This window comes from Chenopodium album, chromosome 12 (genome assembly GCF_948465745.1).
Source record: "Chenopodium album chromosome 12, dcCheAlbu1.1, whole genome shotgun sequence".
Classification (NCBI taxonomy): domain Eukaryota; kingdom Viridiplantae; phylum Streptophyta; class Magnoliopsida; order Caryophyllales; family Amaranthaceae; genus Chenopodium; species Chenopodium album.
In genome coordinates, this window is record NC_137845.1 from 55,629,385 (window position 1) to 55,647,554 (window position 18,170).

The following is an 18,170-nucleotide window of genomic DNA, read 5'->3' on the forward strand; positions in this document are numbered from 1 at the left end:
GCCAAGGAACCTAGGTCAGGTTCTAGGAGTTTCAGTTGTGTCAAGGTATGGTTTCGAGGGAGCTTCCAACATTCCGTTGGGACTCGCTACACGTTGGCACATGTTCAACTGCCTGGTTTCGTCATTGAGCCCGATGGGTAGACACCTAAAAATAGGTGTCTACATTTAGGCTATTTGGAAATGCACTTGGACTATCGGGGGCACGTTTAATAAAATATTCTCTACAAATTCATTACTTTTATGGTATTTTAGGTAATTGCTTTTTAAGGGTTGGACCAATTGCGTCGCGTTATGTTACGATCATCAGCCTAAAAAGAGGGACAAATGTAGGTGTCTACACTTGTAATTGAAGGGCATCCCCTAGAATGTGAGGATCAAAGCCGATACCTCCTAATTCGGCAAAACATAATTGAATCAGAGACATGGATCACATGTAACTAGTACATTTTAAGTAATATCTCCTTTCCTTTCTTGAAATCTTGGAGGATCTCCAACTGAAATTGTCATCTTAATAAGCGTCCCATCAAGTGCCCCAAGTGACTCCTTGAACCACTTCCACTTATTGTCTCCATCATACGTCACACTAGAACCTACTTGCTTAATTATAAAGCTTGTTTATCTTTGTAACACCCCAATAATTCTCTCTTTAAACCTGTGAGTACCCTGAATAATATCCAAGAGAATTACTGACGTGCTACCGCCACGTGTTCAAACGTTAAGGCTATATCAGAAATAAGCAGCGGAAAAACTAATTCAGTTATAAATAAGTTTCAAAACCAATAATCAAAATCAAATTAAGTCTTACAACTTGGAACCATTAAGGCCCTTATTCAAAACCCAAACTAGTAAGATTAGTATAGAATGAAATCGAGTTTAAATAACTGCAAAGTATGTAGTAACATAAGTTGTGAAAAGTAACCAAAACTCCACTCAAAATCCCACCACCGTGATGCGAATGCTGAATATGCAAAGACCTGTGGTTAATCTGCTCCCCAATATTACAAGTGTAAAAATTGGATCGTCACAGAGTCATTGAAAGGCAAAGGCCATGACCAAAGAAAGACACACAAAACACGCAATCAGCAACGCTGAGTACATACAAGCTGCGAAAATTAAAAAGAAATCCCTAGCATGCTACTAATATTCAATCATCACACGCAATTAAATTATAGACTCAACACACGACTCAACTGACAGTTTTACTAAGACTTCACTATTTAATAGTAGATAGATTATTTCATTTTATTTATCGGATTAAGCAATAGACAAGGTTGTCCATCCCATGCTCCATTTGGAACATCAACAAAAGAAAACCCCATGCCTCCTTTCGGAAACATCAATAAACATCCAACGACCACGGGCGCGACTCCGTGACCGTAGCTAGTATGAGATCTCATCTAACTCCTAGTTTTTGAAAAGTATTTGAAATAAGAGACTCGTAGATCAGACGACCTCTAGAAAAGTGCACGGCTAATACCCCGTGTACCCCAACCCCTGATTGTCATTACTCCAGATGTGCACAAATCCAGAGTTTTATTGCTCATCCATCTTGCACTTTACGTGATTTACAAGTTTAGACTTGGTGATGACTCGTATACAAAACAATACAATCGATCCAATATCAATTCAATCAAGTAAAGCAAGTTTCCAATTTCAATTCTTGATTTATTAGTGACAATCAATATTTATTATTGATTCCTTTAACTACCTCGGTGTATAAACACCTTGAGTGCATAACGCACCCCAAAATCTTAACCTCGTCTTATAAGACTTAAATTCTTCCTTTACTCATTCTATATCAATAATCATGAACGAGTAATAATTAAATCCTTCCACATATTCGCGTACATTTGCCTCGAAGCGTATCTTACAAAATTGAGGCATGAACAATACTTGCAAAGTAGCATAATACCCAGCATATGGAAATCACAATGTATAACCAAACAATTAAGCCCAGTCTTCTCTAAACATGATACTAAGTTCTCGATTCATCCCTAAACATGCTTCTAAAGGCAAGGTTTTGTATCTTATACGTACCTTGAATAAACGAATTGGTATGCCACTTTACTAACTAGAAATCACCTTCTATAAAGTCCTCTCCTAAACCAAACAATAAGACCTCAATCAATACCCAAGCAATCAAATTTACAGCAATACTTACTTAAAAACCTTCAAAATCCAATTAAACAACACTTTAAAACCTTCCCTTTAGTTAAAATTAAAGGCTTATATATAGTTCTTTAAATTTTCTTCATAAAAACCTTAAAATACACTCTTATACATGAAATTACAGCAAGTTTAAAGTTTAATAAAAATCTGAAAATTATTTAAAAACCCCTAATAATCTCCCTTTTTAATGGGTGATTAAACCCTCTTTATAAAATATCAAAAGTAGTACTTAGAAACTATTTCCAGCACTTTAGATTAATTAAAACCCTTCAAAACTTTAATAAAACACATATTTATGCTTAATTAACTTTAAACATAGTTAATTTTATTAATCAAACTCAAGGATAAAATTTTAAGCATAAAAACTTCGTTAAAAATCAAAAACTGCCCGAAAATCATATTTAGAGGCTGAATTTGGCCACGAGAGGATGGTGCTCAGTACCATAGGTAGTGAGTCTTTCTTAAATCGTTGTTTCCACATGAAACACTACTTTTTTTTTATCAAAATCGGATGAGTTCAGAACCTGATCGGGATTAAAACGGGATTAATATTAACGAACGGAAATCTAAAAATTAAAACACGAATTTACGTGTTCAAAATAATCTGGAATTAAGTTAAACTTATCATTAGTTATAATCACCAAAATTTCAAAACATCATTACTATAAAAGCCCTAAATCAATTGTTCATAAAAACCCTAAAATCATGATTTTCAATAATTAAAAACCCTAGGTTATAAAATTTACAAAATCTGAAAATTATGACATTTATAAAATCTGAAATTATAAAGTTTAATCATCAAAATACAATTTGATACTAATTAAATTAATTTCAAACAATAAAATCAAAACCCATAAATCAATAATTATAATTACACAAATTAATAAAACAAAGGAGAAAGAAAATAAAACTAACCTTTTTGTGTGGGAAATTTTTGGGGATTCATGGGGTATTTATAGGAGAGAATTGTAGGGTAGAATTAGGCCTCATGAAAATAATGGGCCAATTAAATAAACAAATGGGTTAGGCTTTGTTTTTATGATCATGGATGGTAGGATATAGGTTCATAAAATAATTTGTGCTAAAATAATTTTTTTGACCCAAATTAATAATTTGAAACTTTTAAAATTAAATTACGGAAAAATACAAATAAATATTATAAATAAAATAAAATTTCATTTATAAAATATTTAAAAATACGGGGATTACAATCTTCATTACAACTTTGAGCACGGTATGGAACTGTCGGCTTATTGTTTCACCCGAACAAGTGGACACGGCACCAATAGTTCTTTTCTTAAGATCATGAACAAAATATGTAGAAAGAAAGCAACAACTTCAATTATTGTCACATTCCTACTAGTAACTCGGCCCCCTCTTGTCTCTAAAACATGGCATAACTTATCAGAACAACTTCGATACATATGCAACTACTCTTTACAAATCTTAGCATTCATGAAGGAACTCAACCAATACGCTTATTACTTCCACGTTCATGTTCATTCCAAGGTACATCCTTATGCTTAAACTAGAGTTAATCATCACTAGCCCGACCTATCTTGTGCCAAAAAAGTGAGATTTGGACAACTCAAAAAACGCATTTTTGGTTTAGAGCCCGAACCCAGCCTGCAAAAACCCGCACTAGTCCACAAACCCGCAATTTTGGGCGGGTTTGGACATGACTTTATATACATAAGTCTAACCCGTCCCGCCCTTTTGATCAACTCTACCTTAAACATTTATATCTCAGTCCCAAACAATGAGTTTAAACAATTAATAACATAATTAATTAATGTTAGATTAATCAAACACTATATTACTCTATTACATTAAATTGTATCTCCAAAATTATTAATCCCCAACTACACTATCTTTCTACAACCATTAAACCAAAAAAAAAAATAACACCCTAATTTCTCAAAATAATCAGTCAAACCTTCTGGATTCCTCTCAACCTCACGAACACCAAATTCGCACAAATCTACACCAAATTCGCACAATTACTATTCGAAATTGAATTCTTTTACTGATTTGCAACGAATCTCTTACCAAAAGCGCACAAATTCATCGCGAAATTCGATCTAAGGTATGAGTTTTCTGGGTTGTATTTTCTGATTTTGAAAACGAAATTTGGGGGTTTTATTTTCTGATTTTGAAAACGAAATTGATGTTGATGATGTTGTCCAATAGATCCGTATCTTGGGTGTTCTTCAAGATGATAATAAGTTGTTCTTCAAGATTCATTTGGTTGTAAAACACATGTTTAATTGTTCTTTTTTTGGTAAATTTGATATTGTTGTATCTGATATTATAATTATTGGTGGATTGTTGTACTTTAGAGTATGTCAATTTGTGTATTAATGTAATTATTTTTATTGTAAATTCCATTTTTTTCTCATTCCACTTGAATTTTCTGGGTTGATTTTTATTTGTTGGGTTGATTTTCTGGGTTATGTTGAATATGTTGATTGGGTTTGATGATGATGTGTTTCAAGATGTTTAGGTTTGATGATGATGTGTTTCAAGATGTTTAGGTTTGATAATGATGATGATGTGTTTGGGTTTAATCAGTGGTAATTAGCAAATTCTCTCTCTTCATTTGCATTCTAATTACATGGGTAACTTTGTCACATGACCCTGTGCGTTACTGTTCAGTTGCAATTTTTCCGGAGCAGAGGAAGTATTAGTTATTGGCATCTTATTATTATCATTAAAACTCACGTAATCAATTATTGACATTAGACAAGCATGATAAAACTAATTGATTGAAGATTGATGTGTACTCTAGCCTTTTGGAATTAAGGTTGAAGCTGTGCAATCTTTTACTATTTGGTGATTATTCAATTTAAGTGTATGATCTATTGATTTCTTTTTAGTATTCCACAGAATTAATTCAAATGTTATGGGTATGTTAAGTCTAACAAATGTAATGAGGAATGATTTGGTTTGAATGGTGTGCAGATAAGGCCTCTTTAAAATTTGTTTGCTTTTTTGTGGTCCAATTGATTTTATTTATGGTGATGTGAAGTATCAAGTCTAGAAACGTTGGGGATCAGTACTTGAAGAAAAGTATAGTAACAGAAATTAGGAAACAATATGATTATTACTTCAATCTATAGCTTAAAGTCCATCGAATGCAAAAGAAATTTGGTTGTTGAAATATATTTGATGGTTACATTTGAATATTTGATACTATAATTAAGTACATATGTTTTATCATATTATTATTTATATAAGTAATTATGCACGCGATGTCACGCACGCATCGCGTGCATAAAAAGCTAGTATGACTATATGGCATTCTCTTGCTAACTGTTGAATTGGATATTCTTTTTATGTATTGATGAATATCTTGTGTTATTTTATTGACATCTTTGTTTGGGATACTTGAATTTTTTTGCACATGTATGGCTTTTTCCAATGATTTATGCTTAAAAGGCTGTTAGATTAAGTTTGGTTGTGTGTCTAGGCTTTTTATACGCTTCTTTTTTTTTTTTTTTTTTTATTACAGTTTTTAGTATGGAAGAGAATAAGGGGATCAGACTACATTCCCTGCAACAATTTAATAATGCGTATAGCCATCAACAAGAGTCTCAAGTACAGGTCTGCAATACTTTATTGCAAGACATTGGGTCTTTCTACCGAATTCAACGATTGACAAATCAGCGATATAGACTAAATAAGATTCAAGTTGAGGGGAGACAACGACGTGGTAAGAGACAGAGGAGACAACAAGGAGGTAATAGATCTTCTTCTGGTCAAGATCGTGAGGGTGGGGAAGATCAACAACAAATTGAACAAGGAAGTGATGATGCTTCTGGAAACAATCGAGGTAATGTAATTTATAAATCAGAAAAAAACTTTTAATGGGGGTTCAATATGAACAACTAACAACCTGTGTTTGAATGTAGACAATGATGGAGGAGCAGATGACATACATTCAGAGAATATACCTTCTCCTCGTCAGAGAAGAGATGATGCTGAGACTCTGGTTATTCAAAGACAACAACGTTCAGGGAGGAGACATGCTAGATCTGAACAAGTAAGAGATGATGCTTCTGGAAATCATCAAGGTAATGTAATTTATAAATCAGAAAAAAGCTTTTAATGGGAGTTCAATATCAACAACTAACAACCTGTGTTTGAATGTAGACGATGATGGAGTAGCAGATGACATACATTCAGAGAATATACCTTCTCCTCCTCGTCAGAATAGAGATGCTCAGACTCTTCAGGTTATTAAGCCCTTTAATACTTATGTCTATTGTAGTGTATAGTTAGAGGAATTTTGACATTGTAATCTTATCGTTTCAGCTACATTTCCCAGACTAGCACGAACAAATTTAAACTCTGCTTTTTTCTGTTACAGGGAAAAGACAATCCCAAACTCTACACTTGCCCATTCCAGAGGGGATGTAAAATGAGTATTGGCTTGGATGATATGGTGGACCACATGGAACGAGGTCATTACTTGGTCACTAAGACAGTTTCCATAACAGACACACTGATGTGTTTTGTTAATTTTGAAATGCTAGTGGCTGAACCAGCGATTTACATCATGAGGATAGATGGTAACATATGTCGGTTTTATGTTCACTGTGAAGAAGTCAACAATGGTTATCTAGTGTGTGTTTTGTTGATTGGTGATGAGGAGGTAGCAAAAAAGTTTTGCTATACCTTAGAAGTTGGGGGGGGGGATGTGGGGAAGGTGGAGAATGGGCGTGAGCGGAGGATGATGTGGAATGGGGTTATTAGATCTACTTCGGAGTTGGATGATGTGAGATCGCTTGGAGATGGGTTGTTTGTCTTAAAAAATATTGCAGGGTTATTTAGTCGAGAAGGTGGTGAGGGAGTAAGAGATGATCGTCAGGGACATAGAGTCATGGACGTGAGATTATATGTAAAGGAGTGGAGTATACAGTGAGATGTTGGTCAGGGAGATAGAGGCATGGAAGCGTTCTTTTTACACTTTGTTAAAACTGTTTGTTTTAGAGGTGCATTTTGTTAAAACTAGTACTTCGTATATTTTTGTATATTGTTAAAACAGTTTAATAGACACATTCATCTTGTTTTGAGGGTATCTTGTTGAGGCGTTCCAAGCGGCTCACTGTGTTAATGTTACTTTGGAGAATGTAATAATTTCTAGAACAGTACTTTGCAACTTCATTAAAGCAAAGATTGAGTTCAAGGCAATTAATTGAATTTGTTTGCTTGTCAGAATAATCCATTTTATTAGTCTATGGATGATGCTTAAGCACATATAAGAAGCAAGATATTAATTGGAGCATTCAACATACAATACAATACTTTAGTATTAAAATTTTACTGATTTGTTGAAAATTATGTGCCTCAAATTTCTCTTTCAGAAGCAGGAAAGTATGTTCAAATACCGATTTGTCTGCAAGGCTCGAACACTTGAAGTAGACAAGAAAAGATACTTGAGCATGCTTTCCCTTCTGTAAATCATGACAATTACAAATTTGTTGGTGTATACACCATACAAGCTCATGTGTTTGGATGACCAAGGTCTGTTGGTGTTTATTAGGATGCCAAAGCCTTAGCATTTTGGATACAGAAGCTGCATTAAGTAGGTAAAGTGCCCAAGTATTTATCAGATATGCTAAATTATAGTACTATATATTTTGACCTGATATATCTTGACGTTTTCTCGAGTTCCATGGCTTTATCTTCTGTTCACTGTATTCCACCCGGAGGCAGCTTCTGAATCCATCTGATTATCCTAAGAAACCGAGTGCCTTCGACTACGTGCAGTTTTTCCTTTCCTTCCTGATTTTTGCCGCTTGTTTCCCATTGGAGTGCTAAAAATCCCAATCTTCCCTATTCCTTTTGAAAGTGAAGTTAAGAATGTCCTACCAGTTCCCGACTTGTCCAACATCTCTTGTTTCATGCAAGTCTGCTCCTTCTCCAAATCATTGAGCCTCATTCTCAACCTTGAGATCTCAAGCTTCAGTTCTCGATTCTCCCTCCTTAAGGATGCATACGTATCTCTGGGGGACATTGCAGCACTTGGGATGCCGCTGCTAATTTTTTGGGAGAACAGTGCATCTCCTGAACTTCCGGACATGCTATTCTTCAATCGAAGCTGCTCAAAATAGAGAACTCTCACTGTCATTTGAACTGGGAGCCGATCATTTTGTGCAGCATGGTTACAAGCTTCATTTGAGAGCTTTCGGCAGTCAATGTATTTGCACAACTTATTGCGTTCATCTTCAGATATCATAGGGTGAGCCTGCACAAGCAAATTATTAATTGGCAGGTCCAGAGGTGAAAAAAATAATAAAAAATATATATATATATGTATCAGTTTTGCAATCTAATTAAAGTACCTTGAGATAGATGTCAAGTGCTCTGTAAAGCCCATCATCAATGACTCGGGCATAATCCGGCAAAGCCTCAATAATAGCAGTGAACTTTTGCAATGACAGGTAAGGATCAGGGGCAATTTCTGCTAGATATGCATCAATAAGGCGTCCAACCTTCAATAGAGAACCATGAGTGGGAGAGCCAAAACCTTGTGATTCATACCCACTTTGATCTTCAGTAGTTTCTTCGTCCTCCATCCGCTGAAGGAAGTTAGCCAGAATTCTGCAGACTGTGTCAACATCAAACAAGGAATCTCCCTTGTGAACAGACGGGATAAGCAGATCATCAAGAGAAACCATTTCTAGCCGACAACCAACCTGCCTCTCAAGCTCAACCCTGCAGGAGATGTTGGCATCCACTATGATTGCCATCCTTAACAAACCAAACAGGAAACTAAGGGGAATTGGTGAAGATTTCGATTTCTCTGTTGGAAGAAGATCGACAAGGGCCTCAATAATCACCTTCTGGTCATGCTCTTGTGTGCCACAATGTGGTCTTAACCTTGCTGGATTCCATATCTGAAGTTTTCCAATGCCCTTTAACCATACTTGTGCATAATGCATCAAAGACGCGATGATACTGCAAGTATCAACACCTGCTTTCGCCATAGCTGAGATGACCTGCTGATAGAAATCTATCCTGAGTACAGACAGATCTTCAACCCACCATTCAATGTAGCCTGCAGCTTCTTTTAATTCTGCCGAATCATCCTCATGGCAACTTACATGTGAAAAACCCGAAGCCAGCTGCTCTCTGCACGCGTTGGCAGCAATGGCATTCACGCATCTGCTTGGAATTCCCACCTCTTCAACCATGGAAATAGGTAGGGAATCGCAAGCAGAGAGAAGTTCAACGCATTTCTCAATACTCTGAACAACCACCTCATCAAGATAAGCTTCTGTTCTTACAATGAGGTTCTCTTGCTGATAGTCTTCTGTCATTTCCAAGTACTCAGCAGCACAGCGCAAGTAGGCCACGTTGCCTGCTGTAATCTCAAAGTTCATGCCGTAGCAGAACTTGGCAGCGAGCTCGAATGCTTGAGAACCCCCTGGTAGGTTGTGAAGCTCCAACTTGGAGTCCTTGGCGTCTGCAATCATTTTTCTGATTTTGCCACTTCGAGTGACCAGGGGAAACTATAATATAAATCCACAAACCAAACAGACAAACAGTACAGTCATCGGTACATGAATACAGTAATTGACATTTGACAGATAGTAATATTCCTAGATAGATAGCAAGCTGAAACAAAAGAAGTGATACTAGGAGAATTGACCTTGTGCAGTAGAAAGGATTCGCCATCGACGACAACAGTAATGTCCCCAGCAACGTCCTGAAAGATGCTGCTAGCAACAATGAAAGAATATCATGAATGTTGTAATCATAACATACACAATACACATACAGGTCATGACCATGAATACAGTAATAATATTATTGTTGAGATCAAAATTACCGGTTATTCAAAGTAGTGCAGAGCTTGGAATCAGGTAAAGGATGAGTAGAGAGTTGGTGTTTGTCTTCTGCTACCATTTTTGAGTTTTTTCTGTCTTTAATACAAGTAATAATCCTCTCTTTGTTTTCCTTCCTCAATCATTTCTCACTCATTATCTTCTTCTTCTTCTTCTTCTTCTAATTCTTTAGGCTAAATTGTAGTATTGAAAAGAAAGAGGAAATGATGGGAAAATCTTTGTTTGTATTCTTCAATCTTGAGTCTCTGTCTAACTGACTGTCGTTCTAGGGTGGAATGTTGCTTTTGCTTTCTCTTTCTCTTTTTTTGATTTCACTTTGGAAGCTTTTTGTCTCACAATTACATCCCCATTATTATCCTATTTATTGCCTCATTTATCACCCTCCCCACCACATGCTTCTTTCTCTCAAATCACTTTCAAATTTTACATTCAAATTTTACTTTTAGCTAGAGCTTAGAGTTTGTGCCCCTACGACAGTATATCATCGGTTTTAAATCGTCTTTACATATTCCATTTTACAGGTATATGGAGAAAGCTTAAAGTGTGAACACTACGACAATATGTCATCAATTATAAATCATCTTTAAAACATACGGAGAATTATGTAACAGTCTGCTCGGATGTTGTCCTATTTTCTCCTAAAAATAATTGATAATTTATCATCTAGCACGGAAAATGAAATAATAATCAAATCTTGTATGTTGTATATAAAATCAATCAGACAAAAATTCTAATAGGGATTATTGATATATCATTACTCTACAAATCATTTGTATATTTTTTTTTTCAAATGATGTTAGGAAAAGGAAAAAGGCAAGGAATGGGGAGTGGGGACAAAGGTGCGAAGGTAGGGAGAGGGAGCTCCGGAACTCAAGAAAATAATAGTGAAAGTGAATAATTGGGTGTGTGTGTGGGGATGTCTTAATATTTAAGGGTATGGGAATGGGAAAGTACACATGCAATGTCCCTTTAATCTTTATGGATAATTATTTTTATTCTTTTGTTGTTGACTGGATCACCAAACAACCATTTTTCTTCTTTTTTTGCTTCATTTTTAGGGATGATCCAAAAAATTCCTTCCTTAATCTCACGCCTTCCCTTCTTCTCTACCTTTTTTGGATCCCAATAAATGCCTCTATTGCCTCTCATCTAATTAGAATTAACAAGCTAAGTACTCTACTAATGTCCAAGACCAAGATTCTTACTTTTATTTTGGGTTTACTCGTCAACTTATAGCGCCTTGTTAATTGTCATGTCTATAAGTCTATTAGGCTATTTCCATTTTTCATTTTAATTGCCAAAGTATATGCTGAGATGAGAATTACAAGTTAATGTTTGTCATATCCCATATGAAGTTGTAATTTGCTAACGCTAAGATCTTACACTTAGGGCCTGTTCTGATTGATTGAATTGAGCTAAACTGCACTGAACTGAACTAAATATTTTATGAGAGAAGGAAATTAAGAACTGAGCTGAAGTGAACTGAAAATAATCTGAGGATAACAGACCCTTAGACACATGAATATATGACGCATGCATGATTGTAAATATGATGCTAAAAGATCATAAAATTATAATAAAAGAACATACAATTATATATGAGACATTTTGGGTTTATATTCCTTTATACTATATTGTATTGTATGTTCAATTGAGAGCAAAATGTTCATCACATAATCTGTTGGAGTTGTATTGCAAAGCGAAGAATGTTACTCTTGAGCTCGATCACATGATAGCTCACTAGGCAAATTTGAATGGCTCTGGTCACATACGACTTTTTTAATTGTTATTATTAATTAGAGAAACATATTGAGCTTAGGAAAAAAAAAAAAAAAAAAAAAAGTGAAAAGCGAAACGTCGCCCTTAAATCTCTAACTGACGCCCACAAAATAACCTAAAATTACGTACCCTTATTATAAAATTAATTAATTGTACATAACACTTTTACCCTAAACAAAAAATTTAACCATTCTCTTTAGTATTCACCGGCGGCCACCAACGATCACGTTCAACCACCAACCACTGTAATTATCAAAATCAAACAAATAATACTGTAATAAACAACAACAGCAATAATAATCATAAACTCTAATAATAAAAACAATAATACTCGTATAAATTAAACAACAACAACAAAAATAATAATCACAAACTCTAATTGCCCATTGCTATCCCTTGCTACTGCACTAATACCTCCGGCAGAATCAGAGCATACATGGGTATCAAAATTAATTTTTATGGTAGTATCATGGGGGCAGACCACACACACCCAAGCCTATTTGTAACGGCAGGCAAGCAAATTTGAAACCGAAGAAAAAACGCCCAAATTTTTTGAAGAACCTAAGCGGAAACGCCTAGATCTTTCGAATAACCGTTTGGTTGTTCGAAATTTCTAGGCGGTTGAGATGAAATGCCCAGAAATTTCGAACAACCAGGCGGTTATTCGAAAAATCTAGGCGTTTCAGCCTAGATTCATCGAAAAAGTTGGGCATTTCAACCCATTTCTAGAAAATAATAAAAAAAATTCTTCTCCGGTGACCGCCTGTCCTTCCTCATTGTTTCTGCAGAAATTGGGTATTACGAGTAGTTTTGGTTGTAGGAGGAGGTGGTGTTGGGTGGTTAAAGGAGGAGGAGGAGGAGGTGCTGGTGGCGATTTAGAGAGATAAATGTTTTTAAGAGAGAATAGGGAATGAGGATGAAGGTAAAAATTTTTGTTTATCTGAGGGTAAATTTTACTCCCTCCGTGTTTTTTTTAAGTGACACACTTTCCTTAAACGACCGTTTTTTTTAAGTGACACACTTCCTCTTTTAGAAATTCCTTACATTTTAATAATATATTTTCACCCTACTATCTCTTATTTTATCATTTCTCACTCCTTTCATGGTCCCCACTTCCTCTCACATTCTTTTACTTTATCATTTCTCACTCCTCCAACCTACCCCACTAACATCTTATTTTATTAAAGTCAATAAAATCTCCTAAAACTACGTGTCAGTCAAAGTGTGTTACTTAAAAAAACACGGAGGGAGTAAAATAAATTTTAATTTGTGGGCATTACCTAAAAATTCGAGGATAGTATTTAACAACCCCAAAAAAAAGGATGAAAACCCCTAAACTCATGTATTCTTCCAAATTATTCCTTAGAAATATGAATAGTTATTCTTGAAATATAATTCCACCTTTCCAATAGGGTGATAGAAGGTTTGCGTTACCCTTGGAAAACAATCATCACAAATTAACTCATATCGGTGGTGGCAAAATAAGCTTATAGGTAATCGTAAAACACATCTCAACTTAAATAAGATCTTAAAATGAATATCGAGCTTTTCAATAATCTTTATTAATTTCATAGATACAGGAACCCAAAAAAAAAAAAAAAAAAAAAAAAAAAAAAAAAAAAAAAAAAGCTATATTAGTTTAAATAATAACTTTTAAGCTTTATTTTGTGGTTGCTAAGTGTTTATATGTTATATACCAATACATATGAGAAACTTTAGATAAGGAGAATTTCAATTTACCTAACTCCAATTCTTAAACCTTGTTCTTTTGGACTATTTTAATTGAAATGATAAAACTGAATTGAGAATTGATTCCAAGATTTTTGGATTCGGGAGGGACACTCTAACTAATTGAGTTATCCCTCATTCTCAATTGAAATTAACTGAAATGCTAAATGGAAGTGAAATGAAAATAAGTCCAAAAAAACGTAGCCTTATTATCACATTCTAAAGGGTTTTGCAAAAAGGGCAATTTTGAAAGAAAAAAAAAAAGAAAAAACTTGTAGGGTCCTGGACTCCTGGTTGAGTAATGTAGAATTGAGGAAGGGTGAGTACAGGATTGAATGAAGGAAAGCGTGCGCGATGTGGTACACAGACACACAGACACTACCGCAGTAGCTCGATCTGTAGTCACTGTAATTTTCCTCTTCAACATTCAACAATCAACAATTCAGCAATTATGCACGCTTCTTCTTCAATTGCCCTTTCTCTTTCTTCTCGTCGGTATTATGCGTTTTCCTTTGCTCCCTCTTTTCTTTTCTATTTTGTAGAGTACATCATCTAATTTGCGGAGGTTTCCGTTTTACTTCAATTTTGTTGCAGGGCTCCTGCTCTTAATCAATCTCAACAAATCTTCTTCTCTCATCTCAGTCTCAGTCTCAGTCTCAATCCCAATCCCATTTATTATTATGGATTCTCTACTACAGGTTATTTCTCCAACTATTTGGTTGATTAATTTAAGTTATTCAACTAATTAATTGTTTATCTCAAACTGCAGGAACCAAAAAGCTTAGATTTTGTAGCCTCAAGCTCAAGGCTAGTTTTTGGGAATCCATTCGATCTGGGTATGTTCTTTCCCTTTTCAATTTCATTCCTTCTGAAGCCCTTACAATTAGAAACACAGATTATGATGTACTTTAATGTTGAATGTTTGATCAGACTACGAAAGGATTAAATGAATTACTAGTATTTCTTTGGAGTAGGATCATAGCAACTGTATCTATATTGGATATAGATAATAATGCATATGCACTAAGGTTGGTTTAAATGACGCCGATGCGCGACAGTAGAAGATGAGGGAGGCCCATGAAGAAAATCTATGTCCCTAGGTTCTACTATTGTGCTCTAAGACTCTTATGGAACCATATTATTGTTCCATTATTAGCACTTTTTACCAGCTTCTTACTCTTGGGTCTAGTGTTTGTTTTTAAAAAATGTTGAGTTTTTTATTAATAGAGAAAGAGGAAAGACCTTCTCTTAACACCTAATTAGATGAGGGAACACCTGTGTTGTACAAACACTCAAGTAAGTGAGGTCACTTTGGAATAACTCCAATTAAGGAAACCCTCATGCACATTTCCTTCTTAGATAATACTCCTAATCTACTACAATGTTTCTCCCTTTTCAACTTAATACTTTTACAAGTAGCATATACCCTAAAAGCACGTTGATAACCATCCAAAATAACAAGATATTAGGAGCATATATGTCTCGTCAATTTATTATATACACGCATAAAATTTAGTTTTTGCATAAAATTGCAACTTGTAATGAACGCCTTCAGATTGGAATTTCTTTAAACTATACCCCTCCGGTCCCCAAATAACAGTTTCATTTGCCTTTTGCCCACATTGTTAGAAAGGTGTATAATAGTGAGGCTTGGTTGGTTATAGGTGGATAGATAGGGGGGCTTAGTTGGTCAAATATGGATAGAAAAAGATGATAGTAGGGCTTTGTCGATTTTAAGTGAATAGATAAAGGTGAATTGAGATTTTTAAATAAGGACATGATTTGTGGACGAAATGAGACTTCTATTTGGGGATAGAGGGAGTAATTTGTATTGCTGAGTGATTGGAGATGGTGTGATACCTACTCCCTTAATGCTTAAGTTATGTCTTCTTTAATGGAATCTGAATAGTAGATAACATGCTTGCTGTTACAGAATCTTGAAAAACAATACAACACAAGTTATTGAACCAACAATTCCTACTGAAGAAGAGGAAGAGCCTTTGCCGGAAGAATTTGTGCTTGCTGAAAAATCTCAAACAGATGGGTCTGTTGAACAAATAATCTTTTCTTCTGGTGGAGATGTTGATTTGTATGACCTCCAGGCATTATGTGATAAGGTGATTGTGGGGCTTTTCTTAAAAATTTCCAAGAGGGATGGATTATAGCTAAACACAAAAGAAAAGTAGTCATTGTCAGGGAGTGAGTATGTTTTGTCTGGCTAACATTAAACTATCTATTGATTAAACTCACTGCTTGACCATACTCTATCACCTCGACAGGTAGGTTGGCCCCGTAGGCCACTCTCAAAACTTGGTGCAGCTTTGAAAAATAGTTACATGGTTGCCACACTGCATTCTGTTCGTAAATCACCTGATGCAGGTAATTTGTAGATGCATCTCAAATTTCTAACAATGTGACCCTGCCTAAAGTTGGCTATATATTGGGTGGAGATTGTGCATAATTCCCCCAATACCCTTACTCTATCCCACTTCTTTGTATAAGTAAATGATGGACATCTTATTCTATTGTGCAAAGTTATCTAACAGAAGGTGATGACTACAAGACGCTCATTGGAATGGCTCGTGCTACATCTGATCATGCCTTCAATGCTACAATTTGGGATGTTCTTGTTGATCCATCTTACCAGGTTATCTTTTAACTGGAGATTAATTGAGATTTATTTATTAATGTGGTTATCTGCATGCATTTAGACTACTATGGGGAAGGTTGAGTTGGAAGGGTGTTCAATTTTCTTAGTGAAGCTAGGTGCTTTCTTATTGTCTATAACATATTGATCACCAACGACAAGGGGAGATTTTTGTAGATAACAAATGTTTCTGACTTGGCTAGCTACATCACAGGTTACCTCTGTAAAATTCTCAAGCTATATACTGTATGTGTAACCGAATCATCAAGAGGATGAAGCTGTGCATAGTTTGCTAACATATCCCTCTCCCGTCTTATATGACTAAAAGAGCAAAACTGTGAATGTAAGCAATTTTGTATGAGCTGTATCAAACTTGAATACAAGTCAACTGTCATGGTTAACTTCTTGAGTTCTGGCGTTCTGCAAAATTCATCTTTGACTATTGTTTGCTCAAATTTTATTTTATTTTTTTTGTTTGAAAAAAATTCTGTAGGTGACCAAAACTAAACTTGTTGATTTTAGGTTGCAATTTTCCAACTAGTTAATTAAAATTTATACTTCGTAGTTATATATTGTAATCAAAATTAGGATAAAATTTGAACATTTGACTAGGGAAATTCACTACGATTTTATATTGGCTTAAGCATGTATTTGCAGAACGTAGAAGTAGGATCATGTATAGCGTCATTAGCTTGTGCAATAAAGTTTGTGCCTTTTTTATTTTTTTATTTATTTTTTTATAGTATGCTACTGAATTAGTTGTTTGTGTTACTGGAGTATAGCTTGTCTTGCCATTTGCATATGAGGTCCTCAGAGAAGTCTCAGAATGTCAGCCTAATGTGGGTTTATGCATGCAATTTATCTGGACATTTAGCTTTGCTGCAAGTTAGTGTTCTAATATGTGCAAGATTCAGAGTTACAGGTCTATGTGTTTACTTATCACTTTATCAGATCATGCATTTTCATTGCAAAAAGCTTAATCTCTTTATCTGTAAGGCTAGGGCGGGGTGGTTATGGTTATCAAATAGCACTTGAGTTTCCTTGAGCCTGAACCATTTTGCATAACCTTCCTTGATGTGTGGCAGACAAATTTGTTGTGTCACTGCTTGTTTGTGTGTGTGTGTGTTTCCTGACGGAAGCTGGACACTGTATATTAGGTGCATAACAGTACACCATCTGTCTGGTTCTGATGTAGGGTCAAGGGCTTGGAAAGGCTCTTGTGGAGAAGATGATAAGGGCTCTGTTACAGAGGGATATTGGCAACATTTCTCTCTTTGCAGATAGTAAAGGTAAGATTTTTATTACACAAACACTGAAAAGATATGCATTTACTATCCACAATGACAAGCTAAGCGTCTATGAAAGTGGTTTCACATGAAGATGTCATGTGAAACAAGGATAATTTGTTCTTTCCCTTTTCAAGTCTTCTTCGGAAAATTGTTCGTGTTGTATGCTTGTATCTGACTTTTTTTATAGCTAAATAAATGAATTCTGACATTGACATATATATGTTCATTGCAGTTGTTGACTTCTATCAAAATTTAGGATTTGAACCAGATCCAGAGGGAATCAAGGGAATGTTCTGGCACCCCAAGTAATAGTTCATGGATGAAGGTGAAATGTGAGACAATGAGCAGTGATATGATAGCACTTTGTTGAACTAGGTTGTGGTGGTGATCGATGTGTAAAAATGTTCTGTTCTTCTTTCGTGTCAAGTTTTGGTTATGGTTCTGTACGAGATTACAAATGTGTATATCAAAGATTAGAAAGGAAGTTCCAGGACTAACTTCATGTATGCAACAACCATCCCATAGGCCATAGTATGCATTTGGTTGGGGGCAATTGGGCTGTGGAGAAAGTGAGAAACGTAATCACGAGTCTTCGACATTGAACCTACAATTAGGATGACGCTATAATCTCCCACATTACATCAACGCCATTTTTTAAGACTTCAAACACCAGCTTTTAATACAGTATTTTTTTTATTTTTTTAA

At 35.3% G+C, this 18,170-nt stretch overlaps 3 protein-coding genes across 4 annotated transcripts; 2 read left to right on the forward strand and 1 right to left on the reverse strand.

Annotated features, from left to right (window-relative positions):
* Positions 1 to 3,719: 3,719 nt before the first annotated feature.
* On the forward strand, positions 3,720 to 7,362 carry LOC145570675 (uncharacterized). The gene is made up of 5 exons (XM_081629822.1): positions 3,720 to 4,255; positions 5,681 to 6,001; positions 6,081 to 6,242; positions 6,322 to 6,404; positions 6,539 to 7,362. The coding sequence occupies exons 2-5, from the start codon at positions 5,689 to 5,691 to the stop codon at positions 7,091 to 7,093; spliced, it is 1,113 nt and encodes a 370-aa protein (XP_081485948.1). The 5' UTR covers positions 3,720 to 4,255; positions 5,681 to 5,688; the 3' UTR covers positions 7,094 to 7,362.
* A 136-nt stretch (positions 7,363 to 7,498) lies between these two features.
* Positions 7,499 to 10,240, reverse strand: LOC145570674 (BTB/POZ domain-containing protein At3g08570-like). Its single transcript, XM_081629821.1, has 4 exons — positions 10,007 to 10,240; positions 9,827 to 9,893; positions 8,517 to 9,686; positions 7,499 to 8,419 (listed from the first exon to the last, which is right to left on the reverse strand). Exons 1-4 carry the CDS (start codon positions 10,081 to 10,083, stop codon positions 7,910 to 7,912), a joined length of 1,824 nt encoding a protein of 607 aa, XP_081485947.1. The 5' UTR covers positions 10,084 to 10,240; the 3' UTR covers positions 7,499 to 7,909.
* Positions 10,241 to 13,817: 3,577 nt separating this feature from the next.
* LOC145572699 (histone acetyltransferase TAP1-like) lies at positions 13,818 to 18,170 on the forward strand. 2 transcript variants are annotated; one of them, XM_081631673.1, is made up of 8 exons: positions 13,818 to 14,020; positions 14,123 to 14,227; positions 14,299 to 14,365; positions 15,463 to 15,646; positions 15,809 to 15,908; positions 16,076 to 16,176; positions 17,372 to 17,465; positions 17,698 to 18,170. In XM_081631673.1, the coding sequence occupies exons 1-8, from the start codon at positions 13,981 to 13,983 to the stop codon at positions 17,772 to 17,774; spliced, it is 768 nt and encodes a 255-aa protein (XP_081487799.1). In that variant the 5' UTR covers positions 13,818 to 13,980; the 3' UTR covers positions 17,775 to 18,170. The 2 variants fall into 2 exon arrangements, with proteins under 2 accessions (XP_081487799.1, XP_081487798.1); XM_081631672.1 differs by having other exon boundaries at positions 13,820 to 14,024; positions 14,124 to 14,227.